Below are 27,572 nucleotides of genomic sequence, written 5' to 3' on the forward strand. Positions count from 1 at the left end.
TAAGATTTCAATATTTTAATAAGAACAATTCATACAAGTAACTCACTTCCGTACATTCATGGAGTACAAAAGCTTCCCTGTCTATAGGTACTAATGCTTCAACTTAAATATATCTACAAACTCTTTACATTGGTCATTGGGAATACTGAGCTTCAACAGTAACATCGTGCTTGAATAAATATTTCAAATATAACCTCTTGGAAATGTTCTCTTAAAAAAAAAATCCCTTTCTTTAGATTAAGTTATAATTCCATGGTAACATCAGACATCCCTTTAAGGTTCAAAAATAGCTCTGTGCCACACTTCGGATATCTTTATTGCTTTGCCAACCCCTAAGCCTTAGAACGGGCCATAACAAGGCTTGATTGTGCTTACCTTTACCAGCAATCTTTCAACAAGCTTTTCTCAAAGCTTCCGAGGAGAACGTTTCTGTGGAAATACCACTTTCATATTCAAATAAGGAGAAAGAGAAAAGCAAAACAGAAAAATGAATCAGAAGAGCTCCAGATTTTCATGCGGTGGCATTAGGAAACTGGCCCTGAGTCTGAGGAGTTAACCACACCAGCAAGCTGCTCTCCATTAACAGCTGCTTCCAAAAGCAAGAGCTGGCCCAGGCAAACGCTTCTCTCTCAGTGCAAATTATTTCAAAGGCAGCTCTCCCGATTTCTTCCATCGGAAGAAACCCAGCACCCTCATGAGTACTCCAGCCAGGCAAACCTTGGGTCAACCGCAGTAACTTTGCTGACACTGGAGGTGAACTGATACGAGACAGACAGCTGACCTTCCGGAAACGCACAAAGTGCTTAGCGCGGGCAGAAACCGCCTCGGAGGTTTTTGCCCGTACAACAGCTTTCCCAGCTACTGGACATGAGTGGGGAGAGTAAGGGTATGTTCTCCCTGGGCAAGGGCAGGTATATGTAAAGGGAAGATCTTGCTGTGTCAATGAGAAATGCCCAAACAGAAGCAGGACTCTCCTAAGGATTGGTGTTTGGGGGATCCAAACCCAGTGGATGATGGAGAAGGCTGTGTGAAGTTGAGGTTTTAGAGCGTGGGCTCAACGGAAGTCATATTTAGGACCTTTAGTGCCTGAAAAAACATGGGCCTCACCTTGTTGCACTCCTTACTAAAAAAAAAAAAAAAAAAAAAAAAAAAAAAAAAAGGCACACATTAACAATAACACAAAGGTTATTCTACTAAAATCGAACAGCACATGCTAATCAGGAAAAGCCTCTGAACTCAGTTTATTCATAACTTATGTTCTTAACACCTGCCTCCCTTGGGACAGTTAAAAAGACACTAGCCTAAAACTGCCATTCAGGTTCCACCACAGTCTTACTGACAAGGTATTCACAGTTTGGGAACGAGGTGCCTAAACCCCTTGACCTGTCCAGCACGCTTCTCACTTACTCGCATGTTTTTATTCCATTGCTCGTATGAGCGCTATCATCTCCCATCTGCAGCAGAACCTACCCCTGGCGACTCTCGGACTAGCGGAACTAGCTGTAGCAGCTCAGCAGCAAAACAGCGATTAACTTTTCCCCACCAGAGCACTACTGATTTAAAAGGAGGTCTGCAGTTCTGAACAGCAGGGATTTTTAAGTGACGGTGGAGAACACAGCACTGCTGATGTATCTGGACCAACAGAAAGCTCTTCAGCTATGTTTTAACAGGAAAATGCTGATGAGCTGTCTTTCTACAAGGGGCTCCGTTACTCTAGCTTTTTCAGGAGACCTCAAGTACTGCTTTTGGTAAAGCACTTTTCCAGGACAGATTTTGGCCTCTAATTCCCAAGTTTCACGTAGGCTAGAGCAGTTAGAGACAAAGTACGTCTGACTGAATAAGTGTCAAGTTGCACCAAGTTTTACTGAAACGGGGCAATACCATCAGCTGTACAGACACAGCGCTTTGCTTCCACTCGCCTCATTTTTGCTACTAAAGAATCAGAACTCATGGAATGAAACTAAGTCTTTCCAAAGCTTGCTCCCACTTTTATTTCCAAGGAGTGAGCTGGCTCACTGCTTGGATCTTTGGCAAGAGAAGAGATAATTCAACATTTCCTGAAATGCAATTTAGCAGAAGTTTATTTTTTATGTACAAATTTCTACCAGGGAAAATACAATTAATCTGACTAAACTACTGGGCCAGGAAACGCAACATTATTTCTCCTGATTGTACTTGTGTGCAATCAAATCAGCTGCAAACCAAACTTGCACCTTCTTTATAACCTGTCTGAACGTAGGTGCTTCCTTTCCCTGCACACCAGCTAGCGCAAGCCAGATGATCTGAACTACACCAACTTCCAACCTCCTTCTTTTCCTAGGAAATAACATAATGGTGGTGGAAGAGACAAAAATCCCAGTAAGTTTATGGGGATCTAAACTTATTTCAGCTGATAAAACCAATCCGTATTTGGTGTTATTCTACCCTACCTTCAGGAGAGGGAGCCGTACACACTGGAAGCGGATAATGAATTTTGGGGGGAAATTCAGGAAAATCCTGTGGATGTCATTCATGTCTAGCCTCGTTTCCTTTTTATAGCTTCTCCTAGTTCCCTCAGTAGGTTATTGGCAAAGTCAAAGGACTATACAAAGGGTGCAGCTTAAACTGGATTTGTAAATACCGAGTTATTCCATATTCACCAAAGCATGAAGCTGTGGCTGAATGGAGTCTGTCTGCGTATGCAGTACTGTCAGTTCACTTAAAGTGGTAGCTATAAGGGCTTCTTGGGGTCCCGGAGTCCCATCTGACTTACAGTCTGTCCCCGTGGCAGAGCCACTGTCATGCAGTGCAGTCACGCTCCCTGGGACAGCGGTCAAGTTTTGATAGTGGCCATTTTCAGAGAAAGATAGCAGCTTCTCTGGTATTTTAGGCGACACATCATATTCCTCATCAGGAAGCTCCGTTTTATGACCTTCATCATTCTTAGATGCTCCTTCGACAATGACAAGGAAGGATTTCCACGGGGTGTTTTTATCGTGTATCTGAAAATGAAACAGAAGTTTGAACGCACAGTGACTGCCAGGCAGGCAAAAGCTTGAACCCAGCTCGTACGGTGCGCTGAAGAAAAGCTCCCTCCTTCCATCCCGCATAAGAATCCCCAGACTAGCTTGGCACACATCCAGGCACTAATCACTCTCCCTGGTGGGTTTCCTTCCTCTGGTTTCCTAGAGCATCAGACTGACCCTGCAGGGAGTCTGGCCCAGAAAGGGAAGTCTCCTGTCGCTTCCCAGTTATATCAGGAACAAACCTGCGACTGAACAGTCTCCGGGCGGGACCTATGTGACCTATGCCGTAATGGATTAAGAATGGCTTTACCGTAGATGCAGGACTGAACATAAACCCTTCCGATATTTTTATGCCAACTTAGGCAAAGGACTATTGTGCTAAAACCAACAGAAACCAGACAGGAAGCCCCCTCTCAGGCCTGACAAAGCTTACGTGTCAGTACCGGGACATGGACCAAGGCTCTAGAGCCACAGGTTCTTACTGAAGTGTGGCGCCGGAGGGTGGACTTGTCAGTGAAGGTTCGCCCGCACGCGTTGCACATGAACGGCTTCTCGCCCGTGTGTATTCGATGGTGGCGCTGCAGCGCGTTGAGCTGCGTGAACTGCTTACCGCACTGGTCACAGCAATAGGGTCGTTCACCTGAAAGCAAAGCACAGCATCAAAGCGATGGCACAGGTGTATTAAGAGCGTAACAGGGTAAACTCGAGTAACCCCTGAACTTCACTGAGTGATAAGGCAAGCACAAGCATCTTCAGAAAGCAGTGAGATGCCTTCAGAACTCTCACAGCTGGATAAGTTTGGACACATCTGGAATAAACAGCTACTTATAGCTTAAGGGCTAGATCCACAGCCTGCATAAATCTTTGCAACCACTGAAGCCTCCGCATTTTTTTGCATATATTTTACATCAGCAACTGAACTCCTGTCGTGGAATAAAAGTTTTCCAATTTACATGATATATTGTGTGAGCAGGAATATCAGAACTTCTCATAACCACTAGGTTCTCTCCAAATGTTATAAACTGAGTAGCACTGGATGAGAAAGCAAGCTATTTTTTACATTATCAAAATAACACGAACGTTTACAAATTGCTGTAGTGCTGAATAACGTGGACTTAGAGAGCAGACAAGAAAACTGAAAGAGAAAGCGTAAGATTTCAGGAGGGCTGAAATTTAGAGCTAGCACTGTGAAGAAACCAGAGTTCTATTCCTCTAAAAGGGACAGGGTAAGGGAAAATGGAAAATGGGTAGAAACGCCGGGGTTTCAAACAGTGGAAGCGACTCTTCTCTCCTCCTCCCAGCAGTGACACAAAGCTTACACGCTCCAGGTGGCACTGCTTGGAAGTCAGTGTTATTGCACCTATGGTCACTGTTTTCAGTTCAAAAAACAGAGCAGCAGGCGGGAGCGAAACAGAGGCTGAAGACTAAATCTAAGTGGGAGAGAATGCAAACATGGAAGGTGGACAAGCAGACAAGAAAGAGAGCAACCCTCTGCAGTGCTTTGCTCAGAGCTAAAACGGACACAGTTTGTTAGTCACTAATAATCCTCCGATTTCTTACAATGCATCAACATTATTAGCAACATCTGCCCAGCTCTTGGAAATACTTCAAAGAACTGCTGTGACAGCCAGCAAGAAATACAGGGAGCACTAAGAGAAGTGCATGAAACAATACACTGCACCAAGAATAAAAACTTGCACACAGAATAGGAGTTAAAGAAATGGAAAATCCTAGTTGAGAAATCCCTTGTCTGTGTTATGAAACAGAGATGTATGTCTGTAAATCACGACGTTTTGCTTAAAAAGAAAGAAAGAAAGAAAGAAAGAAAGAAGGCCCCTACCTGTGTGAACTTTAATATGCTGGTAAAGTGAATTTCTCTGTGCAAACGTTCTGAAGCAAACTTCACATTTAAATGGTTTGGATCCAGTATGTATTCGGTTATGGTGTTTCAAGTACTCCTTAGAGGCAAAGCTCTTCCCGCACGTTTCACACATAAAAGGCCTTTCCCCTGCAGCAAGGGTGAAGTGGAGAATTCGGACAAAGCCGCGTTTGAGAATACTATCAAACATCAGATGCAAAAGCTGAAAGCTATTACTAGATACAAATGAACCACAGGCCAACTTCAAAAGAGGATCTGAATGGACACAGCGACAAGGACCTCTGCATAAGGCACTGAACTTTCCTACAAGGAATCTGTACAAAACACTCATACTACAAGGGTAACCATAACCATCTAAAAGTACAGTAATATCTCTATATAGTACGAGCAAAAGCCCAGGGAGATGCTCAGAGTCTTCTCAGTATATTTGTGGTATTCTGCCTCACTGTCATACCGAATACAACACCGCACACCTCTGATGAAAGGCCTCCACCTGAAATAAGCCAATTTTAGTTAAAATGCTCTGGAAAAGTGTTCTTATACTTGTATTTCACTGTAATTTAAAGTTTTCTGCCAGCTGCATTTAGTTACATGTCGCAGGCATAAGGTGGACACTTTTAAACAGGTCAATTAGAAAAGCAGAAGTACCGCACGTGACGTGGCTGGTGTGAACGGTCAATTCAAAACACCGACTTAGACTACAAAGTATACTCTGAAGGAGACGTGCTTTTAAAAAAATGTCTTTGCAAATCAGGATGAGCCAAGAAAACTGTTTTATGTTCGTTGGGTTAACTATTTCAGTCCTACAGAGAAATTATTCTTCTCTTAGGACTTCAGCTAGAACTTCTACCGATGATAGAACCGAGTGAATATCCAAAGCAGCCTCAATCCACACTTTAGATGCTGGATCCTACTCGGAAGGAAACTTCTTTTCTCTTCATTAAGCTCCTTTTGCTCTTTTTACTATCTGCCTATCCACCTATAAGGAGCTGAGAGCTGAGTAGCCCAATGGAGGAAGACTTAAAAACCAACCAACCCCCCCACCCTGCCCCAATCTTACAGGATTGCATGAAGTGCTGCATAACTGAAACCGTGATAACAAAGATCTTTTTTTTTTTTAATTGAGAATTCTAGTCAAGAAAGAGGATTTCTAAGGCCTCTGAAAAACAGCACATTCCAGTTTATTAAAAAAATGACAGCACATTAAGAAAAAAATAGTGGTTACCTGCGATCTTATTTTTAAAAGTACTCATACAGCTGTAAATTAAGTAGACCATTAATGTAATGACTTGAAGAATTTTTCTACTGTACAGAGTACTGCTACAAAAAAGCAGGATTTTCTAGAAAAATACATCTACCTCATACAGAAGCTCCTGGTCTAGTGGTATATGGGTGCTGTGAATGATACAGCTGGTATTTCACTGAAAACTAATTAATGTTTTTAAGGAAATTCTAACTAAATAATTCGTGCAACTTTATTTAAATCTAGCAACCTGGATCAGCAAAAAACCTTTCTCATAAAATTAGATTTTCTCATTCCTAGACACCATTTTACTACCAAAAACTATCAGGAGCGTTTGGCTTCTGAATGCAAAAAGGATCTGGTTGCACAGCAGGCCTGCTCCTATACACAGTACTCTGTAAAAGAAAGTCTTACCTGTGTGACATCTTTTGTGATATATAAGCATGTGATTCTGAGTAAACCTGGCGCCACATTCATCACAGACAAAAGGTTTTTCACCAGTATGGATTCTGAAATAAGAAAGCAACAATAAAATACCAAGGTACGTGTCTCCTCTTTGCAGCACAGTGCAAGTCATCTTCACTTTGTGGCTGTTCTCTGAAAAGCGACTACGCATCTCCAAGTGATTTTTTTGTCTTTTAAAAAATACCTTCAGCTGGGCCCAATTCTGCATCATGGTTTATGCAATGCTGGGTTTATTTTAACGTGCTGCATAATCAAAGCCCAGATGCAGATTTTTTTTTTTTTAAATGGGAAAAAGAGACTTTTTAAAACTAAAAATGAGTAAAGTTTAGAAAACTTACGTGTGGATAGAGAGACTGAAAGAAAAATGTAACCATCTTGGGATCTGAAATAAAGCAATTATCTTTATATAGCTGACACTATCAATAAAATATTCCGCACCCAGAATGTGACTGATGTGTTCCCTGGCACACTCCTACTGCATCTCTTCTGCAGGGTCATCAAGCAGAAAATAAGTCAGTGGCTACGTTTGAAAGTAGTGGCACCCAAGGAGCAGAATAAAAAGATGTCATTTTTATACAGACATTTGTCTTACTTTCACCCCGAGTTTGCAGTGAGATCTCCTAGGGAAGACCGTGTGTACATGAAGAACAGTTTACTGAACTGTTGTCTGTACCAGTGTTTCAGTTTCCTCTATCATAACTTTTCGGCCTATGCAAACTTCAGGAATCTTTCACATAGTGTTGCAGACACAGAGACTAGTAGGCCAGCTTTCACGGTAACACGTCAAGAAGAGCAGCTTAGACATAAAAATATATATAAAAAGATGAGAAATTCTCACCCCAAACTGTCATGATATGCAAGTTAACAGCACTGAATATCTAGCATTTAAGAAACCGGCTTCTGAAATATTCATAGTGGTACACAAAGGAGGAGAAACTGTATCCTCAATTATGCCAATAAATTATTTTTAAGAAGCACAAAGCAGTCACTTAAGCTTAGAAAAGAACACTTGATGAAAAAGAGATTCCGCAGAGCTGCATCAGCAATAATATATGAATACTCTGGCAGAAGTTTGCTTCTGGGTGTGCTTTTTTGCCACTGGGAGCAAACCCATTGGCTTCGAGAGGGCTAGTGAGACAAAGCAGTGCTTAACGAACACTCTGCACCTTGCAGGAAATGCCATCTAGGAAGATGCTGGCACTACTGCACTCGCTTTTTGGATCTGAGAAGTAACAGTCTGGGATTTTGCTTCTATACCTTTCTCTCCACACTTACTTCGTGTCTACAGTCTGAACTTTGTTTTCAAATCACTGCTTTGGCAGACTGAAGCCAGTGCTGCTCAACACCCAGCAGGATCAAGCCCTTAGTGAGCAGAATTTTTGCCTTCATAAAAATGTCTCTCCCATGAACTTCCAAGATCATGTGTTTGCACTTCCAGCTTCAAGCCTCACTGGGATACAAGTGTTACAATTGAATTCCTCAGCTCTGCTGTGGGTATCGTCGGTGCTTTGCTCACCTCCACTAGACAGGTCTGCTTCTAGCCAAATTTCAGCTGTTTTTTATGCTTAGCACCCCACATCTGGTGACCTTGGATGCAACACGTGGCCACATCTTTTTAGAATATTTTCATACTTATTGCAGAACATTTTTCTATTAAATTTAGAGGTATCAAATAAGCTGAAATCACCACAGACCCAATCCTACAAACAGCTCAGCACGGCAGCCCTTCTCACGTGAACAGTCCCACTGATTCTCAGTAGGTCTACTCCCCTGAGAAAAGTGAACTGGGCACTTTAGCATTAGCAGGATTGTGGCCCATGCACCTTCACTTTGGCTTAGAGAGAAATACATCAACCCCCCTAACCTGAAAAGCAGGAAAAAAAAGCTATGAAAAAGGAAATACTGAAACATTCTGGTCAGTCATGTTTTACATCCCCACTTCACTTGAAGGCTCAAGATGTGTTCCAGGGGATTCTGCTTCTCCCCCCAGAATCGAACAAGGCCAGTTAAGTCTGTTCATACCTCATGTGTGTTTTAAGTGCAGAAGGCTGAGAAAATTTAGCCTCACACTCTGTGCACCCATAAGGCTTGTCGCCTGTATGCGTCCTTTCATGAAGCCTCAAGGCAGTTTTGGAGCTCAACCCCTTTCCACACTGTTGGCACTGATGACGTTCCCCACCACCCTCATGAACCTGGAGAATGTGCCTCTTGACGTCCTTCTTCCTCTTGAACTTCTTACCGCAGAGTTCACAAGGGAAGTGGCGCTCGCTGCTGTGGACATGGCGCTGATGGCTTTTTAAGTTGCACCGGTTGGCAAAGGTCTGACTGCAGGTTTCACATCGATAAATGATTTCGGCTGCAATGCCGTGGCTGTGTTTTATGTGCTTGAGGAAACTTTTCTCATACAGGAATTCCTTCTCACACGTGCTGCATTTGAAGTTACTGCCTCGTTTCTTTTTATCCTCTTCAGATTTTTTCAGGTTTTCTTCTGATTCAAAGTTGCCACCGCACTCTTCACTTTCTGGTTTAATGTTGTTCTCTGCTTGCTCCTCCTCCCTCTCTGCATCGTACATGCTCTGGTCTTGTGGGTATTTGTTTTCTTCAACAGTAACCTCTGCGTTCTTCTGCTGTTCTCTCAGCCGCCTTGTGTATTTCTTCTTAGGGATTTCCACAAATACTTTCCTCCCAGCCAGCCTCCCACTTGCCCTTCTGATTTTGGCATAGGGAGGCTTCATCATTTCCTTCTTCTTGTCTATTTTCTCTTTTGATTTGGCAGCTGGCATCTCCAGAGCCACTCCGTTGCTAGGCCTGTCTACTGGGGAATCCGGAAGGTCCAGAGGACAGTCTGCCTGGTCAGCTTCTGCCACAGCAGGTGCTTTTGTCTCGAGCAAAATGCTTGGCTGGGTAGCACCCTCTTCCTCAGAGTTCTGTGATTCAGAGAAGTTTTGCAACTCCAACAGCACCGATTCAAGCATCTGCTTCTTTAATTGAAAGCAGGTTTCCGAGAGGTCCAAGCACTTCAGCTTTTCAGCTATTTCCAGCATACGCTGCACTCTGTCTTCCTCCACTTCTACCTTAGCAGTATAGACAAACTCAAGAAATGAAGCAAAATCAGCAACCTGGACCTCATTCAAGAACACATTGGTTCTTGGGCCATCCATGCTCTTCTCGTTAAGAAACACCTCCTTGAAAAATTTGCTTGTGGCTGCCAATACAGCTTTGTGAGCAACAAATTCTGCCCTGACACCTTGGTATTCCACACTAACTGTCACGTCGCAAAGGTGGCCGAGGAGACGCAGCTGATGCATTTCATTCAGAAGGTTGATGGGAGAGGACTTGGATTCCAGTAAAACTGCATTACTTTCCATCTTTCTTCTCTCTGCAAAAAACTGTTAACATTGCACATTAGCAATTTGCCACGGAAACTAACAAAACTCAAAGATTTTAGCAGCCAAAAGTCATGTCCAGACTTTCAAGAGAGCTTCACTAACATCTAGGCGCTTAAGGTGCTTGAGCTTAACTGATCAGACTTTCAAAGGAGTACTGAGAAAAGTCTGGCTAGAAGCGTGGAAAGATTTTCAGAAGTGTCACCCTATGCAGTAATATTTAAAAATGGGCTGTCAGTCATATGAACAGATTTCTCGGAAGTTAATTTGATTTTAAATCTCAACTGTAGTTTTAGCTAAGACACTAGAGAGAGACTATTATAAAGTGTCATAGAAACAAAGCAAACAGGAAGATAAAAGAAATGTTCTCATTAAGGCATATGGAATTAAGAAATTATTCTCTCTCCTAATCAGATGATAAGAGAAAGGGAAGATTAAGTAAACTGACAAGCCCAAATAAACGCTTCTTAAATAGGCTTTTGAGATAAGACTTTTAAACAAGACTTGGCTAAAATTCTAAATGTTTCACCTGCAGGAGCATAGGAGACTGCATAATTATATCCTCAAATTGCAAACCTAAGAAACCATAAAATTCCTCCAAAAGTGTTTTTTTTCTTTAATTCATCACTCAAAATGAATTAATAGCCTCTAACTTTTTGAATGCCCATTTGTACCCTACAAGGGCTTCATCATTTTCACTACTGTTCAGGTTATGTTGTATTTCCAAGTGATATTTTAAGTTACTCCAAAGTTTTCAAAACAAACCTCTCTCATGGCTAAGCTTTTTTTTTTTTTTTTTAATGTCTGATTCCAGAACAAACAATATTTCTGTGGGACTTGGAGGAAGCTCCGAGCAAAACCCTTTTCCCTGGCAATGTATTCAGTTTTACTGTGTTTGTAGTAACTACAAATACACCCATTTTGAATCTGGAGAATTTCTTTCCACTTTCTAAAAATTAACTAGCGTTTCTTTATACAATCTCTCCTACAGTAGACTTGAAGCCTTTTATACATGGTACACTGAAAATCTTGCTCAGAAAGATAAAAACAAAAAGTAGTACACAAATGGAACAAAATTTATATTAATATAACATTAAGGAAACCATTTTAAGTACGAGAAAGAGACACAACAATAATGTTCATACCATCAGAAACAACAAATTCTTTTTTCCCTCCAATACTCAACATTGATATAAACTCAAGTTTTAGTCCATACTCATTTCAACAAAACAAAAAATCAATCTCACATCCTAATATAATTTTCTGTTAAAACAGTTTTGATAGAATATTTTCAAGAAGTCTAATATTTATGCTGCAAAATGGAGAGCTACAAAATACCCAACTTCATGGAGATTAGTAGTAGTCATATAAAATGAATGCTTGATGGACTTGATTCTACACAAGCCAAAAAGCTGCAGGGAGTCCCTGACCTAAAGAGCTTACAAAAAAAGGCAGATGAGACACCAGGGAAGTAAAAAAGGTTTTCCCAATGTTGCGCAACAAGCAAGTGACGGAAAAGTAAACACAATCCACCTCAGGCACCCAAACACAATCTTAGATTCTACAGAAAAAATTATCCTCAAAATCAAAACTTTCCTATTTCCTAACCTTTGATTCTTTAGATCCATAAACTTAATGCAAGATAAGGAGGTCTGTTAACATTATTCTAACAAATATTTAAAAAAAGCCTCTTATGTAGTCACACTTACCACATAAAAAATAAAAGCTTTAGGGAGGAGATGAAGAATCCATTCCCCTCTTGCCTGTGCCAGCTCAGAGCATGACAAGCATCTCAGAGTATTATCTGTTTTTACAAACAAAACCCAATTCTACACCTCCCAGTGTAGTCTACACCTCTTGGAATTTCATATGACCAGGAATGACATGATTTGGCTCCTAATTGAAAGGTTGACATTTCTTAATATGTATAAAAAAGTGTCTACATTTCATTTCCCTTTCTCTGTATTTACCTAGACATTTTTCCTCCCAGTCATATGACACATTGGCACTCCATGTATTTTAGGGTGAATTAAGACAAGACTGATTATTTCAGATAAAACATTTAATGCTTATCAAAACTTAACTTGTTTTTTCAATATAATTATCTTAAACTATTTATCATGTTATTTCATAATACCCATCTATTTTTTTATTTGAACAAAGAGCAAAAGCTGTGGTCACATATAGACAACAGTGGTCCCCAGCAGGAAAGGAGAACCCAAAGCACAAACTTCTTTCACTGGAGCAAATGAACTTCCCAACTGTACTCAGCAGGCTATTTGTTTCAGAAGCTGACCACAGACGTGTGACAGATGCATTACGTCAGTACATTTTTATTAACACTGCAAAGCAGAAGCCTCCTGTTCTTCCCACCATGGTATTCAAAGAAGCAAAAGCCACTGTAAGAATACACCACTTGCTTGCATCACTAGACTTACACTGTTTTGGAATTTGTTCAAAGAAGAAACAGTAATTCAACACATACAAGAAGATATATACCACACTGTTAAGATTTTTTAATCCTAATTATCTCCAGTGGCAAGTATACTAGGGTGCTGAGCACTGGACTGGCAGAATCCCATCAACAGAACTATCTTCTTTTACTTATCCTAAAAAAGACAAGGCCTGAAAACCTGCAAACTGAGCCTGCTCACATGGACCAACCTGCAGAACCGGCATTCAAATAAAAGCGATTCTTGCTTGTCAGTCATCATCTGCCATGCTACAGTGTTCCCACCTAAAGGCAAAACTAGCTGAAGAGACAAAAATAAATGAAATCAGCTAGATTTAAAAGTGCTTGTAAACCCAGAAGCGTGTCTCTTTTTCTGCACCAAACTCCACCCAGTCTAACAGGAGAAATCACTGCTACGCACCAACCTGCCGTACTCGGGACTGCTCCAGCTACTCGAACCGCGACAACGGTACCACCGCACCAGAAGCCAGCGGCACGCTCCGCAGGGCGGAAGCAGAAGTTAAGCCCGTGCAGCAAGGCGGGCGCGCTGCGACATTTGAGAGGAGCCGGCAGCCCCGCGGGGGGGGGGGGGGGGGGCAGGAGCGCTCGGCGAGGCGCACGGACACCGGCCCCGGAGACCCCCGGCGGGCAGCAGGGCTGCGGCGCTGCCACATGGCTTCCCGCAGCTCACGTGACACAGCCACCCTCCTCCTCCTCCTCCTCCTCCTCCTCCTCAGCAGCAGCCGCCCCCCCCCCCCCGGCCTCCCCAAAGGCGTAACAGCGAGGCTACGGGCCGGCTGCTGAGGGAGACCCCCAACCCCACCCCTCCCCCACACGAGGAAGGGGGGGGGAGCACGCCCCGGGGGGTGGGGGGGCGCGCGGGGCGTCCGTTAACTGCCGGCTCCCGCCGCCTCCCTCCCCCGCACTCACCGGGCAGCCCCGCACCCGCCCGAGGGGGCCGGGCCGCTCCGCTGCGCTCCTCACCGCAGAGGCTCCGCGCAGCGGCGGCGGCGGCGGCCGGAAGCGCTGGCGCGCACTGGCCCCGCCCCGCCCGCTCCGACAACGGCCGTTGGGAGGCGACGGCGCACGCGCGGCGCGGCGGAAGTGGCGCGGGGCAGCAGGGCGCTGCGGGAGGGCGTTGCCGGGCAACGCGGCCCAGCGCCGCGGGGCGGGGCCGGCCGAGGCTGCGCGGGGCCGGCCGAGGCGGCGCCGCTTCCCCGCGGCCCCTGGGCGGGCGGCGGCGGCGGCTCCGCGGCTGAGGCGCGGCGGCAGGAGCTCCTGCCTGCCTGCCTGCCTGCCCGCCTCGGGCTGCGACGGGCAGATGAGGGAAGCCGGTGGGCCGCAGGCTTTGGCGTCCCAGGCCCCCTCGCGTTACCGCAGCCAGAAGGGGTGTTTCACAAACACTGATTTTCACTGATTTTTCTTTTCCAGAGGTGCTGACAGTCCGCACCAGCTACAGTGTAAATCACGGGACCCCCGTTTCCCTCATCAGTGGTTCACCTTTAGCAGCCGTGCTCGACTACACATCAGCCATTTTATCCGGTTACCCACCTAATTATTGTCACTCCAATTGTTGCACCTACAATAATGAAACATCTGATCCCGACTTGCTTAGAGCCTAACCTTCCAAGAGAATCAAAGGGAACTGTGAATGCTCAAGCTTTCAGATCACTAAAAATACACCAAATCAAACTTGTAAATTCAGTGTTTTGCATTACAAGACGAAGCCAATAATTTGGTCATTTTTTATTTATTATATATGTAGATGTACTGTATGTCCATCATTTTTAAGAAATAATGTTGAAGAATTATGAATATACACAGAAATTATGTTTAAAAGCTAAATGAAAAGATCACCATATCAACTCAAAGTTAAGCGAACAGAAACAACATACAGCACAGCTGTCTCACCAGTTAAGCATTTACCTTCTAGTCAGTTTATAACATTCCACAGCAACATTAACAAGTTTCATATTTATCAGGGAAAATATTCTACAGTTGAATACATGCAAATAAATTAGTTAGAGGATGGATGGTCATTTTATGTCATGAACACGGCTTTATTAAAAAAGACAGTAATTTGCAGTAACAGAACAATACATGTGCATATATATACACACATGCAAACACAAAACATATGCTTTCATAAACATATTTTATATGATGTATTCAAGACTTTACAAAAATAAAATTATATACATATCTAAAATCTTAACTGGCATAAATTCTTTTAATAAGAATTATGAATCCTTTCTCTGACTACAATGTATATGATTTCAGACCACTTGTATAAAGAAGATACTGCACTATATTAATAGCTTAATGAGGCAGTTACAATAAACAAAGATTTGAAATAGTTTAGTCTATTATAACATGGAGAGATTGTACAGTTTTTTGGTAAAAAACTGATGTTATAAGTATAAAAGAGAATGATCAGTGTCTCGTGCATTATTAACACTAGATGGCATGTGTTCTACATTTTTAAGAATAATGCTTTCTGGTTTATAAAGTTTACCTTGGTCAACTGACCAAATTTCAGGTGCTGAGTCTTCACCCATACAGGCTTCTGATAATGTTTCTATTTTGGACCAGTTATGGTCTTTTTTGGTTGTAAGATCTATTAAGAAACTTCTCCAGTGAGCATTCCTGTCATGAATCTAGGAAAAAGGGGGGGAAAAAAATTATGGATGAAATTTTTCTGACAGTATTTTTAACAACTGAGGATTTAATCAAGCTCAAAATCTAACAGTGTTAATGTTAACTCTCTGATACTGTGCTTGAGTGTGCTAACACAGGCAAAGCAAAAGCTGAGCTTTGAAACACAAGAACAGATTTGTTTTACTAACTCTGCCCTGCTTTTCTGGCTCTGTTGCCAGGAAGCACTTCTAAGAGAAATTAGATTTTTAGTATATGGGCAAACCTTAGACTTAAAAACTTGCAATTGGAAAAAAAACTGTATGTTCTCTCTTAGCAATCACTTCAAGAATCCAAACATCTCTGAAAACAGCTAATCTCAGCAGTCCATTTTTCAGTGTACTGGAACTCTGAAAATATGTAAAATCATATTTATGTACAATATGAAGACATTGTAAACCATCATGCTATGACCTTTTTATCTCCAATAAGAGGCTTAAAAGACTGAAGAAACCTTAGTAATACAAAATGTGATAGTATCCTATTTGTTAAATTAGTAGTAAACATTTTAAATAGCCACTGTCCTTCCTCATATGTTTTCATAAGATTAGATTTTTCTTTGAAGACAATGATACAACTATTTTGGAAATGATTGGTTTGACTGTAGGAACTGCTGTGCTCTTGCACTGAGGAAAATTCTGCACACTTCAGAAATGTATTTTTAAAAGTCATACCCAGCTAGCAGGTTAATCTCCCAGTCCCAATCTTCATTCTCCTGTAATTTCCTTTTCATAAAGATCAGAACTTAAGCACCAATATGAACCCTCAGTAAGCAAAGGAACTTCTTTCAGCTAGAGAAGTGTAGCCCATAGTTAAATGTCACAACCACAGTTTGATTGCCAAAAAGATATCTGAGAGGCAGCGTACCGACACGTGTCTCCGCAAGGTGGACATATCTGTGAAGGTTCTCTCGCAAGCTCTGCATTTGTATGGCTTTTCCCCCGTGTGAATACGCTGATGGCGCCGCAGAGCGCCTTGCTGCGTGAATGTTTTTCCGCATTGTTCACAGAAGTATGGACGGGTCTCTGAAAGCAAAACAGGAATCGCAGACTTTTCAGACAGGTTCTTTTGGTCCTGACTTCAATGGACAAAAAGAGCATACTGAACTTTTTACGGGAAGTTTGAAAAGAGCAGTATCGGGATAAAGTGGTGTACAGAGGAAGATCCATGCTTTGGGGCCTTGATTTCTAAAGTTATGTGATAAAAGTTTCTAGTCTTCCTTGGCTGTGAAGGAAAGCCTGAAAACAGCTCCCTGATCTTTCAGGGGAAATAACAGCAATTACAATAGCTGTCTGCTCTAACATCTTTCCACAGCACAGAACAGGCCTCAGTCTTCTGGGCAAATGTCATCTGATTTCTGCTCTAACATTATGCTTTCCTGCACTGACTGCCATGGAGGAGAGAAACACGAGGGGTTTATGGGTCCCAGACTGTTTTAGCCACGCTTTGAGGGGTACAAGCACAAAAATGCTTGCAGAATCAGGGCCTTCTAGGGGGATTCACAGTCTGTAAGTCATCTTCCTCACTGCACATTTGGTCCAGTTAACATGTATTCTCCACCCTGTATCAAAAGAGACAATCCAGTTTGATATATAAAAATATCTACCTATATATAAACAAGATATGATATGATACAAGATGATATCATGTTCTGGTTTAATAAGTCAGGATCAGCATGAACCCTGTTTCTCCTCATCACCTAATTCAAGGAGCTTATAAAGTGGTTCTGGAATAAAAAGTTAGCACCCAAACTGTAAAAGCACTTCATATCCAAACTTCCAGTGCTGTTTATTCTCCATAACATGATTTGTTTCATTACCTGCATGGACGTTACTGTGCTGGGCTAGCGAGGCTCTCAACCCAAATGTTTTCCCGCAAACCTCACATTTGTACGGCTTAGCACCCATGTGGCATCGCTTGTGGCATTTTAAGTATTCATTGGTAGCAAAGTGTTTTCCACACACATCGCATTTAAAAAGGCGTTCTCCTGAGTAGAAAGGAAAAGGCATTCTAAATTCTTTCATCAGTTTCTCCCTGTAACTTCTTCCTGACCAAGTTTTAAAAGGTTCTTTCCTGCATATTTATCTACCTGTTTTCAACACATTCAAGTATTTCTCTTCTCCAGAATTATATACTTTATAAGCTTTAATCTTTTGACTTTCATATGGCTTTGTTTATCCCTTGATTCTGTCCTTAACCCTGTGTACCCTGCGTCCCTTGTGACCACACTCACTCACTCACCCCTTAATTACTATTTCAGTGCACAGGACTCTCCAGTTCCCCATACTATCTTTCTGTTCAATTTTGTACTTCAAAGTTGCCTTTCAAACATCTTTCTGTCCCTGAAAGTTCATTCCTGATACTTGAAGTCCTTCTTGCGAGTTACAAAAATGTTATCTTCAACTCCCCATCAGCTCCTTTCAGGCAGTAACGGGAACTGTTTGTTCTTTCCTTTGTGGATGTACTCAATAGGACCAGACAGAAGAAAGAGGGGTGTTTAATGCCTACCTGTATGGGTCCTTTTGTGGCCGGTGAGTTTGCCTTTATCAGCAAAGCAAGCCCCACAGTCCTCACAAATATATGGCTTTTCCCCTGTATGGGACCTAAATGAAACGAAACACAAATGACTGTTGATAACATAGTTCTTATATGCTGTTCTTAAAATAGTGCATCTGAAATTGTATTCTACGCATTACAGGCAGCATACTTACATATTTTAAATGAAGGAACTGCAAAAAAGTACATTCTGCTCAGTCAGGAAACGTAGCCTATATAGCGGTAAACACTCCACTAAAGATTTCCGCAGACCCAGATCCCAATGGGTAACTCTGTTGCTTGATAACAGAACTAAACCATTTCTCTTCACTAAAAAAGCAAGGGAAGTTTTAGCATGGATAGTTACTTAGAATTGAATATGTTAGTCTTCAAATGGAGTGAAAGACGGTAGCTCCATTAAACTGTGTCAGACCAACTGAGGAACGGGTCCTCTAAGGGGACTGGTGAAGCCACACTTTGCTTCAAGCCATTCCTTTTTTCCCCTTCCTGCCTCAAACTGCGGCCAAAACACTGTAAACACTGTCCTGTTCTGGCTGTCAACTGAGGCCCATATTCTACTTGTCTGTGATACTCCGGATACCAATTAATGTTGAGGTACTCACAAGAGACTGTTTGGCTTACCTCTGAAGGAAAAACGAACCACTGAAATACCGCAGGTATCCATTTGATGGGTATTTCTGATCTCACAAATCAAAATCCCAGGGTTTGTTCTCAGCTGATGCAATCCAGCACAGCTTCTTCGGGTCAGCAGAGTTTTGTCAGTGAATTTTGGTTATGGTCCTAAGCTAGCTGACTGATCTTGGCTGTAATACTGGCTTTCAAAAAATTCATTGTCACTCTCTGGTTTCCATTTAAGGGTCTATTTTACCCCACTTTCAGTCCCTGAGAAACCCACCTTTTCTTTTGAAGGTTATAGCTCATAGCATAAGCATTGGAGGCATAAGTGCGGAAGATAAACTGCTGCTGTGTTAAGACAGAAAGCACATGCAGATCGTCTCCGGCACGATGCCAGCAGCAGAACTCGAGACATTCTGAGCCATATTCTTGGCTTCTGTAAGCCCCTCAGCCCCATACCCTTTGGCCTGCAATTTTTAACTGAGTAGGATGTTCCCATTTTTAAGACCAGAGGCACTACAGAAAGGCAAGCTGTGTTTCAGGCTGGAAACCTGATTTTAAACTAGCTCAAACCAGGGAAAGTCTGAGCCAGGGATCCTAATATTTTATCTTAATACCGTGCTGACTTTCCTTATTGCATCCCAGATTGTATGATGTGTAAAATAACGCATGATTTTGAGTTGCTGGGCAAAATGCTGCAAACTGGAGACAACCAGTTACCGAACACAAACCCATGCGTCACTGCTTTGTTGGAGTTGTTCCAAATTTTCAGGTCACATTTTACACTGTGGTAAGTGAGCATAGCTCTGTTGTTTTTCAGCTGACAGGTATCTTGATATTTCAGATGTTTTACCACTACAGAATCAGCATACCTCACAGTTTTTTTAAATCATTGTAAGAACACCTAGAGAAAAGCTACTGTCCCCATTTTATGGGTCTACAGTCTAATGATGGGATTTCTCTCACCTAATTTAGCCCTCCAACAGTTATTGCCCTATTATAAGCTATCTGCGAGACTCCCTGTTTAGAGATAGATGGGAAATTCCATGGTATGACTCATATTCTCCTGGGATAGGATGCATTTAACATAGATACTACCAGAGAGTAATACATCCAGTCTAGCTCCACTGACTATAGAGGGAGCCCAGACGAGATGCCCAGCTTTTAAATAGCATAGGGGAAATGAAATCCCACACTCAATGACTTGCTCAGAGTGATAAAGAAGGAGCAGCGCTCTAAACCTTGGTCTCCGAGGTCCTGGGCTAATTCTTCAGCCTATGCTGCTTTACATCAGTGAAGGCCATCATCTTATTTTGAAGTCTCAAATGGTTGGTTTTTGCTTATAAGTTTGGATGGAGAGTCTTTTTCAAAATCCCTACCAAAACTGAGGTAATGACCAGATGTAGACAAAGCCTTTACATAAAAGAATTAATTACAGATATGACAGATCAAATTAGATTCCAGGGCTCCTGTTAGAAGGACACCCAAGGAGAATGACTCAGAACTGGGAAGTCAGAGGAGGAAAAAAGCGCTGAAGTACACTATGCATGCAGGATGTAGTAATGGGAGAAGCAGTACTTTAGGCTGACCTGGTATGGATCTTAAGCTGTGATGGTTGAGCAAATTTTGAATGACAAATGCCACATTCGTAAGGTTTTTCTCCTGTATGAGTCCGCATATGAAACACTAGCGCTGTTCGGGAACTGAGGATCTTCCCGCAGACAGAACAGAGAGGGCGTTTGACTCTGCCTTCATGCTTCCGCATATAATGTGTTCTCACGTCTCTCTTTCTTTTAAAAGTAGCATTGCAAAGGGTGCAGGCAAACTGCCTTTCTTCAGTGTGGACACAGGCTCGGTGCTCTTTCCAGCTGTTGTAACTAGCAAACGACTTGCTGCAGATGTCACACCGATAAACTTTACCAGGCAAGCATTGATGGACATCTCTGCAGTGATCCACATACTTTTTCCGGGAAACAAATTGCTCATTACATTTATCACATGTTATTACATAGGCAGATTTCTTATTCACCCCACTTTTAATTACCTTCTTTATTTTAAAGTCTTCATCTGATTCATGTTCTTCAGCTTCCTTCTCATTAGAGTATTCATCATTCTCATCCTCCTCCTCAGTACAGACCTCCTCATTGTCTTTACTATCTTCAACTTCTGAATACCTTGCTTCATAATCTCCCTCTTGCTCTCCCTTCACACTCATTTCACCTTCATCCTCCTTCCCTTCTTCATTCCCTTTTCCCCTTCTTGCTTCAGCTTCCTTATATTTCTGCTTTCCTTCTTTTTGATCATTGCTACAATCTGCTTCGGTGACAGATGAACCTGCAGCTTCTTCCTCGCAACTGGAGGCCTCTCTGTGCTTGGCACACCTTCGTAGTTCAGCCTCCAGTGCCCTGTCCCATGTCTCTCTGCCAGTGTCTTTTTCACAGTTTGTTGCAGTTGGTCTACGTGCAGGTGGAACTACCATCCAATAGACTGGCATAAGCTTCCTTTCTTGCCCAGATTCATGGATTTTTCTGTTAAAACAAACAACAGAGCACAACTTTAATAGGTTTAATTGTTTCACTTCATAGCTGTGCATCTTGGAGGAAGAGCTGTTTCTCTTTAAGTGTTCCTCATACCACTTAGGGAATTAACAGCGTATCTAGAGAACCAAACAACAGGAAAATTTTGCAGAGAGTTGGCCCAGATAAACAAAGAAAATTAAAATGTCTCACGCAAGTTATTTTGTAAAAACATTGCTCAAAGAGCATTTTTCTCTTCTTTCCAGCCATCAATGAATGTTACACTAGACATTTGCTGACAAGACCGCAGAAAAAATTTTAAGATCTTCGAGTTCACCAAGGATGGAGACTTTCAGGTATACGTATTTGTCATCTGACTAGTAACATAGGATGGACTGTAAATTTTCCTCCAAGACCACAGCAGACAGGAAAAGAAGTTAAGGCCTTAAAACAAGGGAAATTTAGATTAAACATCTACATGGAAAAATAAAGCAGAGCTCCTTATAAACAATCCACTGTGGTGGTTAACTATGTTTACCAGTAGTCTGGATGTGGAACATGCACTGCAGGGGTTTTAAGAACAACTTAGACAAACATCTGCAGAAATAACATAGGTACAGCTGATACAAACTTAGTGCATATGGATGGACTCTATGACCTCTTATAATCTTCTTCTGGACTTAATTTCTATGCTTCTGTGATTGGAGACTAACATGCATTTTTCCAAATACAGCTTGAGGTCCTCCTGGTGAACTTTTGATTATTATTATTGTTATTATTATTGGGTTTTTTTGATTATTTGGGGGGCTGACCTGCTGGAAAGCAGCTCTGCGGAGAAGGACCTGGCAGTCCTGGTGGACAACAAGTTGTCCATGAGCCAGCAGTGTGCCCTTGTGGCCAAGAAGAATGGGATCCTGGGGTGCATCAGGAAGAGCATTGCCAGCAGGTGGAAGGAGGTGATCTTCCCCCTCTCCTCAGCCTGGTGAGGCCACATCTGGAGTGCTGTGTCCAGTTCTGGGCTCCCCAGTACAAGAGGGATGTGGCACTACTGGAGAGACTCCAGCAGAGGGCTACAAAGATGATTAGGGGACTGGAACATCTCTCACATGAGGGAAGGCTGAGAGAGCTGGGACCAGTCAGCCTGGAGAAGAGAAGACTGAGGGGGGATCTTGTCAATGTGTATAAGTATCCGAAGGGAGGGTGTCAAGAGGATGGGGCCAGACTCTTCTCAGTGATGCCCGGCGATAGGATGAGAGGCAACGGGCACAAACTGAAACACAGGAAGCTCCATCTGAACACGAGGAAAAGCTTCTTCACTGTGAGGGTGACAGAGCACTGGAACAGGTTGCCCAGAGAAGTTGTGGAGTCGCCATCCCTGGAGATATTCAAAACCCGCCTGGACACAATCCTGGGCAACGTGCTCTCGGTGACCCTGCTTGAGCAGGGGGGATGGACTAGATGATCTCCAGAGGTCCCTTCCAACCTCAATCATTCTGGGATTCTGGGATATCAATAAATAAGGAGTGTCACAGCTTTACATACACACTGTCTTTGATCTCTAGTTACTGCTTAAACAAGCAATCCCACCTGCCACTTTTGATTTAGAACTCCTCCCCCTCCCTTTTTTTTTTTTAACAGCTCTCAAACTAAGAAAAACACAGATTTGGACTACAGGTCAAAGAGGGCTCACAAAATGAAGATTTTTTTTGGAAATGGGCCAAATACTGCTTAACTACAGGCAAGATTCTGCAGTTATTTGAGAAAAAGACAGATGTTTCTCTTTAACATGTTTCTCTGAAATATTATTGATTTCACTGCATACCACATGATTTCTCCAAGAGGTATCAGACACTGCTCAGCTCCAGGACTTGTTCTCACTAGAAACAAGGGTGCTTATGTACAGGACAAAGCTGGGGCTTTGTCTCTTCGTTAACATCTTTAATACCTTGAGAGTAATGTGAAAAGATGAGAAATTTGTCTAGGAAATGCATGTTTGCTTGGTGTTTAATTGAATTAGGTGCATCACCACATGTCTAAAAGTCATGTTCAGTAACACTCCTAATTATGTAGGCAGTCATTTCCCACAGTTCTTCCCACAGCTGAGGAAGCTGAAGGCTTCAGCTTCAATGTCAGAAGGAGCCCTAATGTCAGATACAGCTATAAGAATAAGAACATCATCCTCTGGGGAATGAATCTTCAAGAAACTAGATGGCATGAGGATAAGATCGAGATCCTTGGGGAAGACTGGAGGGATGAGAGAAGCAGCACATCAGGAATGAGGTCCCTTAGCTGGATACTGCAAGAAGTCAAACGTTGTTGAGCAAAGAAGCTTTTTACAACTCTACTCATGAATGCAAAAAGTCACTGTCCTCTGCCACTCCCAAGGTCAACTCTCAGCTAACGGAGCAGGGATCACTGCAGCCTCTGCAGAGGGAATCTGCAAATTCGGATTCTTTCACGCGTCACCTTGGGGATCTACACAAAATGAAACAAGGGTATTTTACAGCAGACATTACCTAGATTACAGAAGCAGTCCTTGAAACTGCTACAGAAGTTGGTCACAGATTGCAGGAAGGAGGAAATACTTTATTCCCTCTAAACTATGGGGAGAAAACTCAGCAAGAAAATAAATGAGGAAAGGAACCTAACTTACTCTCCCCTGAGCTCCCAATATTCTGAAAACATCCTGGAAAGCAAAGAACTTATTTCTGCTAATAAAGTCCCAATAAAGAAATGGGGGCGGGGGGGGGGGTCATGTCTTATTAGCTTTGCAAAGAGTTCCTCGGATCTTGCTTCCTTTGCTCTAACCTGGCTGTACAACGGCAGTTAAATCACTGCTATTAGCCTCGTGGTGCTGGTCTCATGCAACCCAGCGCAAGGATGCCTTCAATTGTTTTAAGTAACGCAAGAGGCTAAATTAGCCCTGAACTGGCCTCGGGGAAGGAAGGTTTGCAAAAGTGCAAAAAGCTGGTGTAAAGCTGTTTCTCAATGCTGGGATTTAGTAAATGCCACATGGACCTTATTTTTGCTTTGAGCAAAGGTCAGCCACAGCAATGGAAATGGAATCCGGAAAGATACTGCTTAGACTTACTCATTCAAATGAGAAGGATAGCAGAGACTCACAGTCATCTTCAGTGCAGACCATTTTGCATTTTTGCTAGTTCCTTGAAAGGCAGGAAATATTGCCGTATGCATGCCTGGTTTCCTACGCTCTTTCTCCAGGCTTCAGTTACTATTCAGACAAGATGTTGAACTAGCTGAACCTGTAGTCTGACCCAGTGTCATCATCTGTATATACTGACACTATATTCCTTCCCAATCTATCCATCCCCTGTCCTTTCCCCATCCCTTCCCTCTCTTTACACTCTCCATTTATCCTCTTTGCTGCAATAAGTCTCACACCTTCCATACAATACAGTGGCTGCCAGTCAAATAGTTGATGCTGACATTTTTCTAAATATTAAAGCCTCAGTGAAAACAATGAGGACAGGTAAGTTCTCACTTTTAAACCCTGGCCTACAGATGAGGCAAAAAGTCAGAGCTATATCCATTGCACTCAAGACATATCTAGAAGATTTTTTTTGGCTACTGAAACGAACTAGCAATGATTTTCAGACATTTTTAAAAGGCAAACTGGAATCCAGTAAAACACCATATATTTCTATACCACGCAGGGAGGATACTGAGACTTCTGACACGTGCAGTAGCTTTTGCAGCTCTGGAAACTACTGTGCAATTTCAGCATCTTGTTTTCAGGCAAGCAGTGCTTGGTAAGCCTATATAGAAGCTCATGCTACCTAACAAAACAGCATGCAGGATACTTGGCCCATGAAAAGCATACTGAAAAGCACCAGACTGCCCTTTCATTTACGAAAGGGGCATTTTCTTGTTCATTTTAAACAGATGCCAATTCTTTCAAGGCCCTATTTAAAAACCCTAATCTGAGGCTTGCAAAAAATCACCTCAGAGATCTGGTTGCACAAGTCCTCTTTGACTCAAGGGGAAATACTCGTCTAAATTCCGGATGCAGTTTGGGAAACCTCAACACAGTATTCTGGACTGAAAGTTTGATGAAGTCAGTGGAAAAAAATCTGTTGATTTCAACACACTTTTGATCAGGTCCAAGGACTTCTGGAACTGAAGCAATCAAGATTTCAAAAACATGTTTATCCTGGTGCCCAGAAACAAACACATTTTCATGCACGCGCGCACACACACGCACACGCACACACACACACACACAGAGAATGCTGTACCTTAGATGAGTATTGTAGGCAGACCTCTGAGCAAAGCTTGCAGGGCACTGCTCACATTTGTAAGGTCTCTCTCCCGTGTGCGTTCGTATATGGACCGTCAGGCCGCACTTGGAACTGATAACTTTGTCACAGTATGGGCACGCCTGGGGATCCCGCCTCTTTTCATGCACTCTCCGGATATGGTCGTTGATGTCCTTCTGGCGCTTAAACCTCTTGTCGCAGACCATGCAGGAGATGCATCGCTCATCACTGTGAACAGTAAGCTGGTGCTGCCTGAGGTTCTGGTGACTGGAGAAGAGCTGCTCACATACGTTACAGCTGTACTTGACAGCAAGATTAATGTCATGCTTGAGCTCCATGTGCGACCGATACTGCTTGACGAAATGGAATGATTCATTGCACTTCTCACACGCAATCTGTGGCAAGACTTTTGCCACATGCCGCAGTGATTTCCTACGTTCAGTTTTACTGGCAAGTTTGGAAATTAAATTGTTTTCATCTTCCCACTGCTCAGGCAGCGTGTTTCTAATTACTATGCAGGCTTCCTTTGAGTCAGTCTGACTTAAGAGGGAATGACTAGTCTCATTTTCAAGACTAATGATGTCCATGCTGATTGTCTTTTTGGTATCTGCCTTGTTACATTTTGGTAACTTTGCTGTCCTAGGTTTTGATTCTGGAAAAGCAGTGCCCGCTTGCCCAAGATTCGCTGGTTGGCCTTCAATGAGCTCGTAGCCAGCCAGCAACTTGGTATGTTTTTGCCTATGCCAAAGTTTCCTCTGCATGGGCATAGCCACAACTTGGGAAGAGTTACTTAGTTTGTGGTCTTCCTCTTGCTGGATGCAAGTCCACTGTGATCCACCATTTTCACGTAGCTGACCTTTCAGATGGAGGCTCAAATCTAAACCTTTCTTGCCCTCTGTCTTCACTTCTTCACAAATATCAAGCAAATCCTTGCATTCAAGTCTTTCAGCTATTTCTTTCATCCGGTGCAATTTTTCTGCTTCAATCTCTACCTCTGCAGTGTAAACAAACTCCAGAAAGGAGGTGAACTCCTCCGTGTAAATGTCTTGCAGAGTCACTGTGCAATTCTTAGTGTCCAACATTTCATCATGCAGAAAAAGCCCCTTAAAATAATTGCTGGAAGCTGCCAAGACAGCTTTGTGAACCAGAAACTCCTCCTGAATTCCTAGATGTTCTGTGTGAACTGTCACATCACAGAGGTGACCAAACTGGTACAGAGAATGCAGTGCCCGTAAGAGGTTCGAAGCAGCAACCTTGGATTTCATTAGAATTTTCTTCTTCTCCATCCTGCCAGAAAAACAGATAGATTTTTGAATGTTCTCCCTCTTCCACGAGTTATCTTTTCATTCATATATGACATTAATCGCTTACCTAAAAGGCTCAGCGGAGATCTCTGCCCTAATTTCAAATTTACAAACCATAGCAAAGACTTCTATTAAAGTAGCTGCCTTCAACAAACACACTTTATTACTGTCACAGATTTAGATTTACACTCTAGGATAATCCTTCAGAATGAATATTCTGTAGCACAGCTGGTAACAGTAATGAAATGTAACACGATTGGCCCTGTTTAATAATAAAACACTCCTCATATAAACACTTCAACAGTAGAGATCACAACAATTTATAGTAAAAACAAGCATCTTTTCCCATCCCTCTTGTATTGATAGGGGAGCTGAAGCATAGTAAGTTGCTTCCAGTTGTTTCCAAGCTTGTGTTAGGAGCAGAGCCTACGTTTTCACAGTCTCGCACCCAAGCTCTACTCACTGCACTAAGCTGTCCCTTGTGCCAGAATAGGCAGATAAATCTGATCCATTTTTATTTCTTTTCTTCCATGAAAACAATCATACCTGGGGATTAATAAGAAGAGTTAGTAAGCTTCTATTGTATTTGGTCGCTTAAAGAAATGCGGATAATATACAAAGATAAAAGACACATCTAGAAATAGCTAGAACTTATTGAGGAGGTAATAGTATTTTATTTGAAAAATATTTCAAAACTGTTTGCTCATTTTTAGTCAACAAATACAAGGCTCAAAAGTCTTCTGACTTCCAAAACCAGTTTTTCTCCAAACATTTTCAAAAGAAAAATTTGCATTTTCTAGCCAGCTCTAGATACAGACACTAAGTATTATTCCATGAAAACAGATGCTTGAGAGCTCTGTGGCTTTCTTCTCTCAACCCATATATGACATCTATACCTCTGGAACAAGAAGTCTCATTTACCCTTGCCTATAAAGCACAACAAGGATGCTACGAGCCTTACTGAGGCCTTTAGATATTCCCATAATAGCAGATGCTTATTAATATTGTCCAATTTAAGTCCATTATTATTATTCAGCAGCAAATGGTTACTTTAGTATACTTCTACTCTAAAAAGTTTCATTAATGAAAAATTAGAAGTATGCTCCTACTAGGTAACTGAGCTGAGAGAAATGATAAAGTGGGGGCTTTCACCTCTTCAAGGCAGATTATTTTATATAAA

General features: G+C 42.4%; 1 protein-coding gene across 1 annotated transcript; it reads right to left on the reverse strand.

Moving 5' to 3' along the window:
* On the reverse strand, positions 1–26,717 carry GZF1 (GDNF inducible zinc finger protein 1). The gene is made up of 14 exons (XM_067293826.1): positions 26,460–26,717; positions 25,068–26,375; positions 19,885–20,823; positions 17,633–17,727; positions 16,944–17,111; positions 15,992–16,149; positions 14,848–15,087; positions 13,361–13,555; positions 8,615–9,981; positions 6,542–6,636; positions 4,846–5,013; positions 3,488–3,645; positions 2,753–2,981; positions 1–443 (listed from the first exon to the last, which is right to left on the reverse strand). Exons 1-14 carry the CDS (start codon positions 26,507–26,509, stop codon positions 406–408), a joined length of 5,208 nt encoding a protein of 1,735 aa, XP_067149927.1. The 5' UTR covers positions 26,510–26,717; the 3' UTR covers positions 1–405.
* Between the last annotated feature and the right edge of the window lie 855 nt (positions 26,718–27,572).

Source organism: Apteryx mantelli, chromosome 3 (assembly GCF_036417845.1).
Source record: "Apteryx mantelli isolate bAptMan1 chromosome 3, bAptMan1.hap1, whole genome shotgun sequence".
Classification (NCBI taxonomy): domain Eukaryota; kingdom Metazoa; phylum Chordata; class Aves; order Apterygiformes; family Apterygidae; genus Apteryx; species Apteryx mantelli.

What these genes read in the sequence shown, in the direction of transcription:
- GZF1 (XM_067293826.1), bottom strand. Translation starts at nt 26,509, where the DNA reads ATGGTTTGTAAATTTGAAATTAGGGCAGAGATCTCCGCTGAGCCTTTT. An exon ending in GCACAGTAACGTCCATGCAG is followed by an intron (nt 16,150 to 16,943) that starts GTAATGAAACAA and finishes TTTTGCTTTCAG; the next exon opens with AGACCCGTCCATACTTCTGT. An exon ending in CTCTGCCACGGGGACAGACT is followed by an intron (nt 444 to 2,752) that starts GTAAGTCAGATG and finishes TGAATATGAAAG; the next exon opens with TGGTATTTCCACAGAAACGT.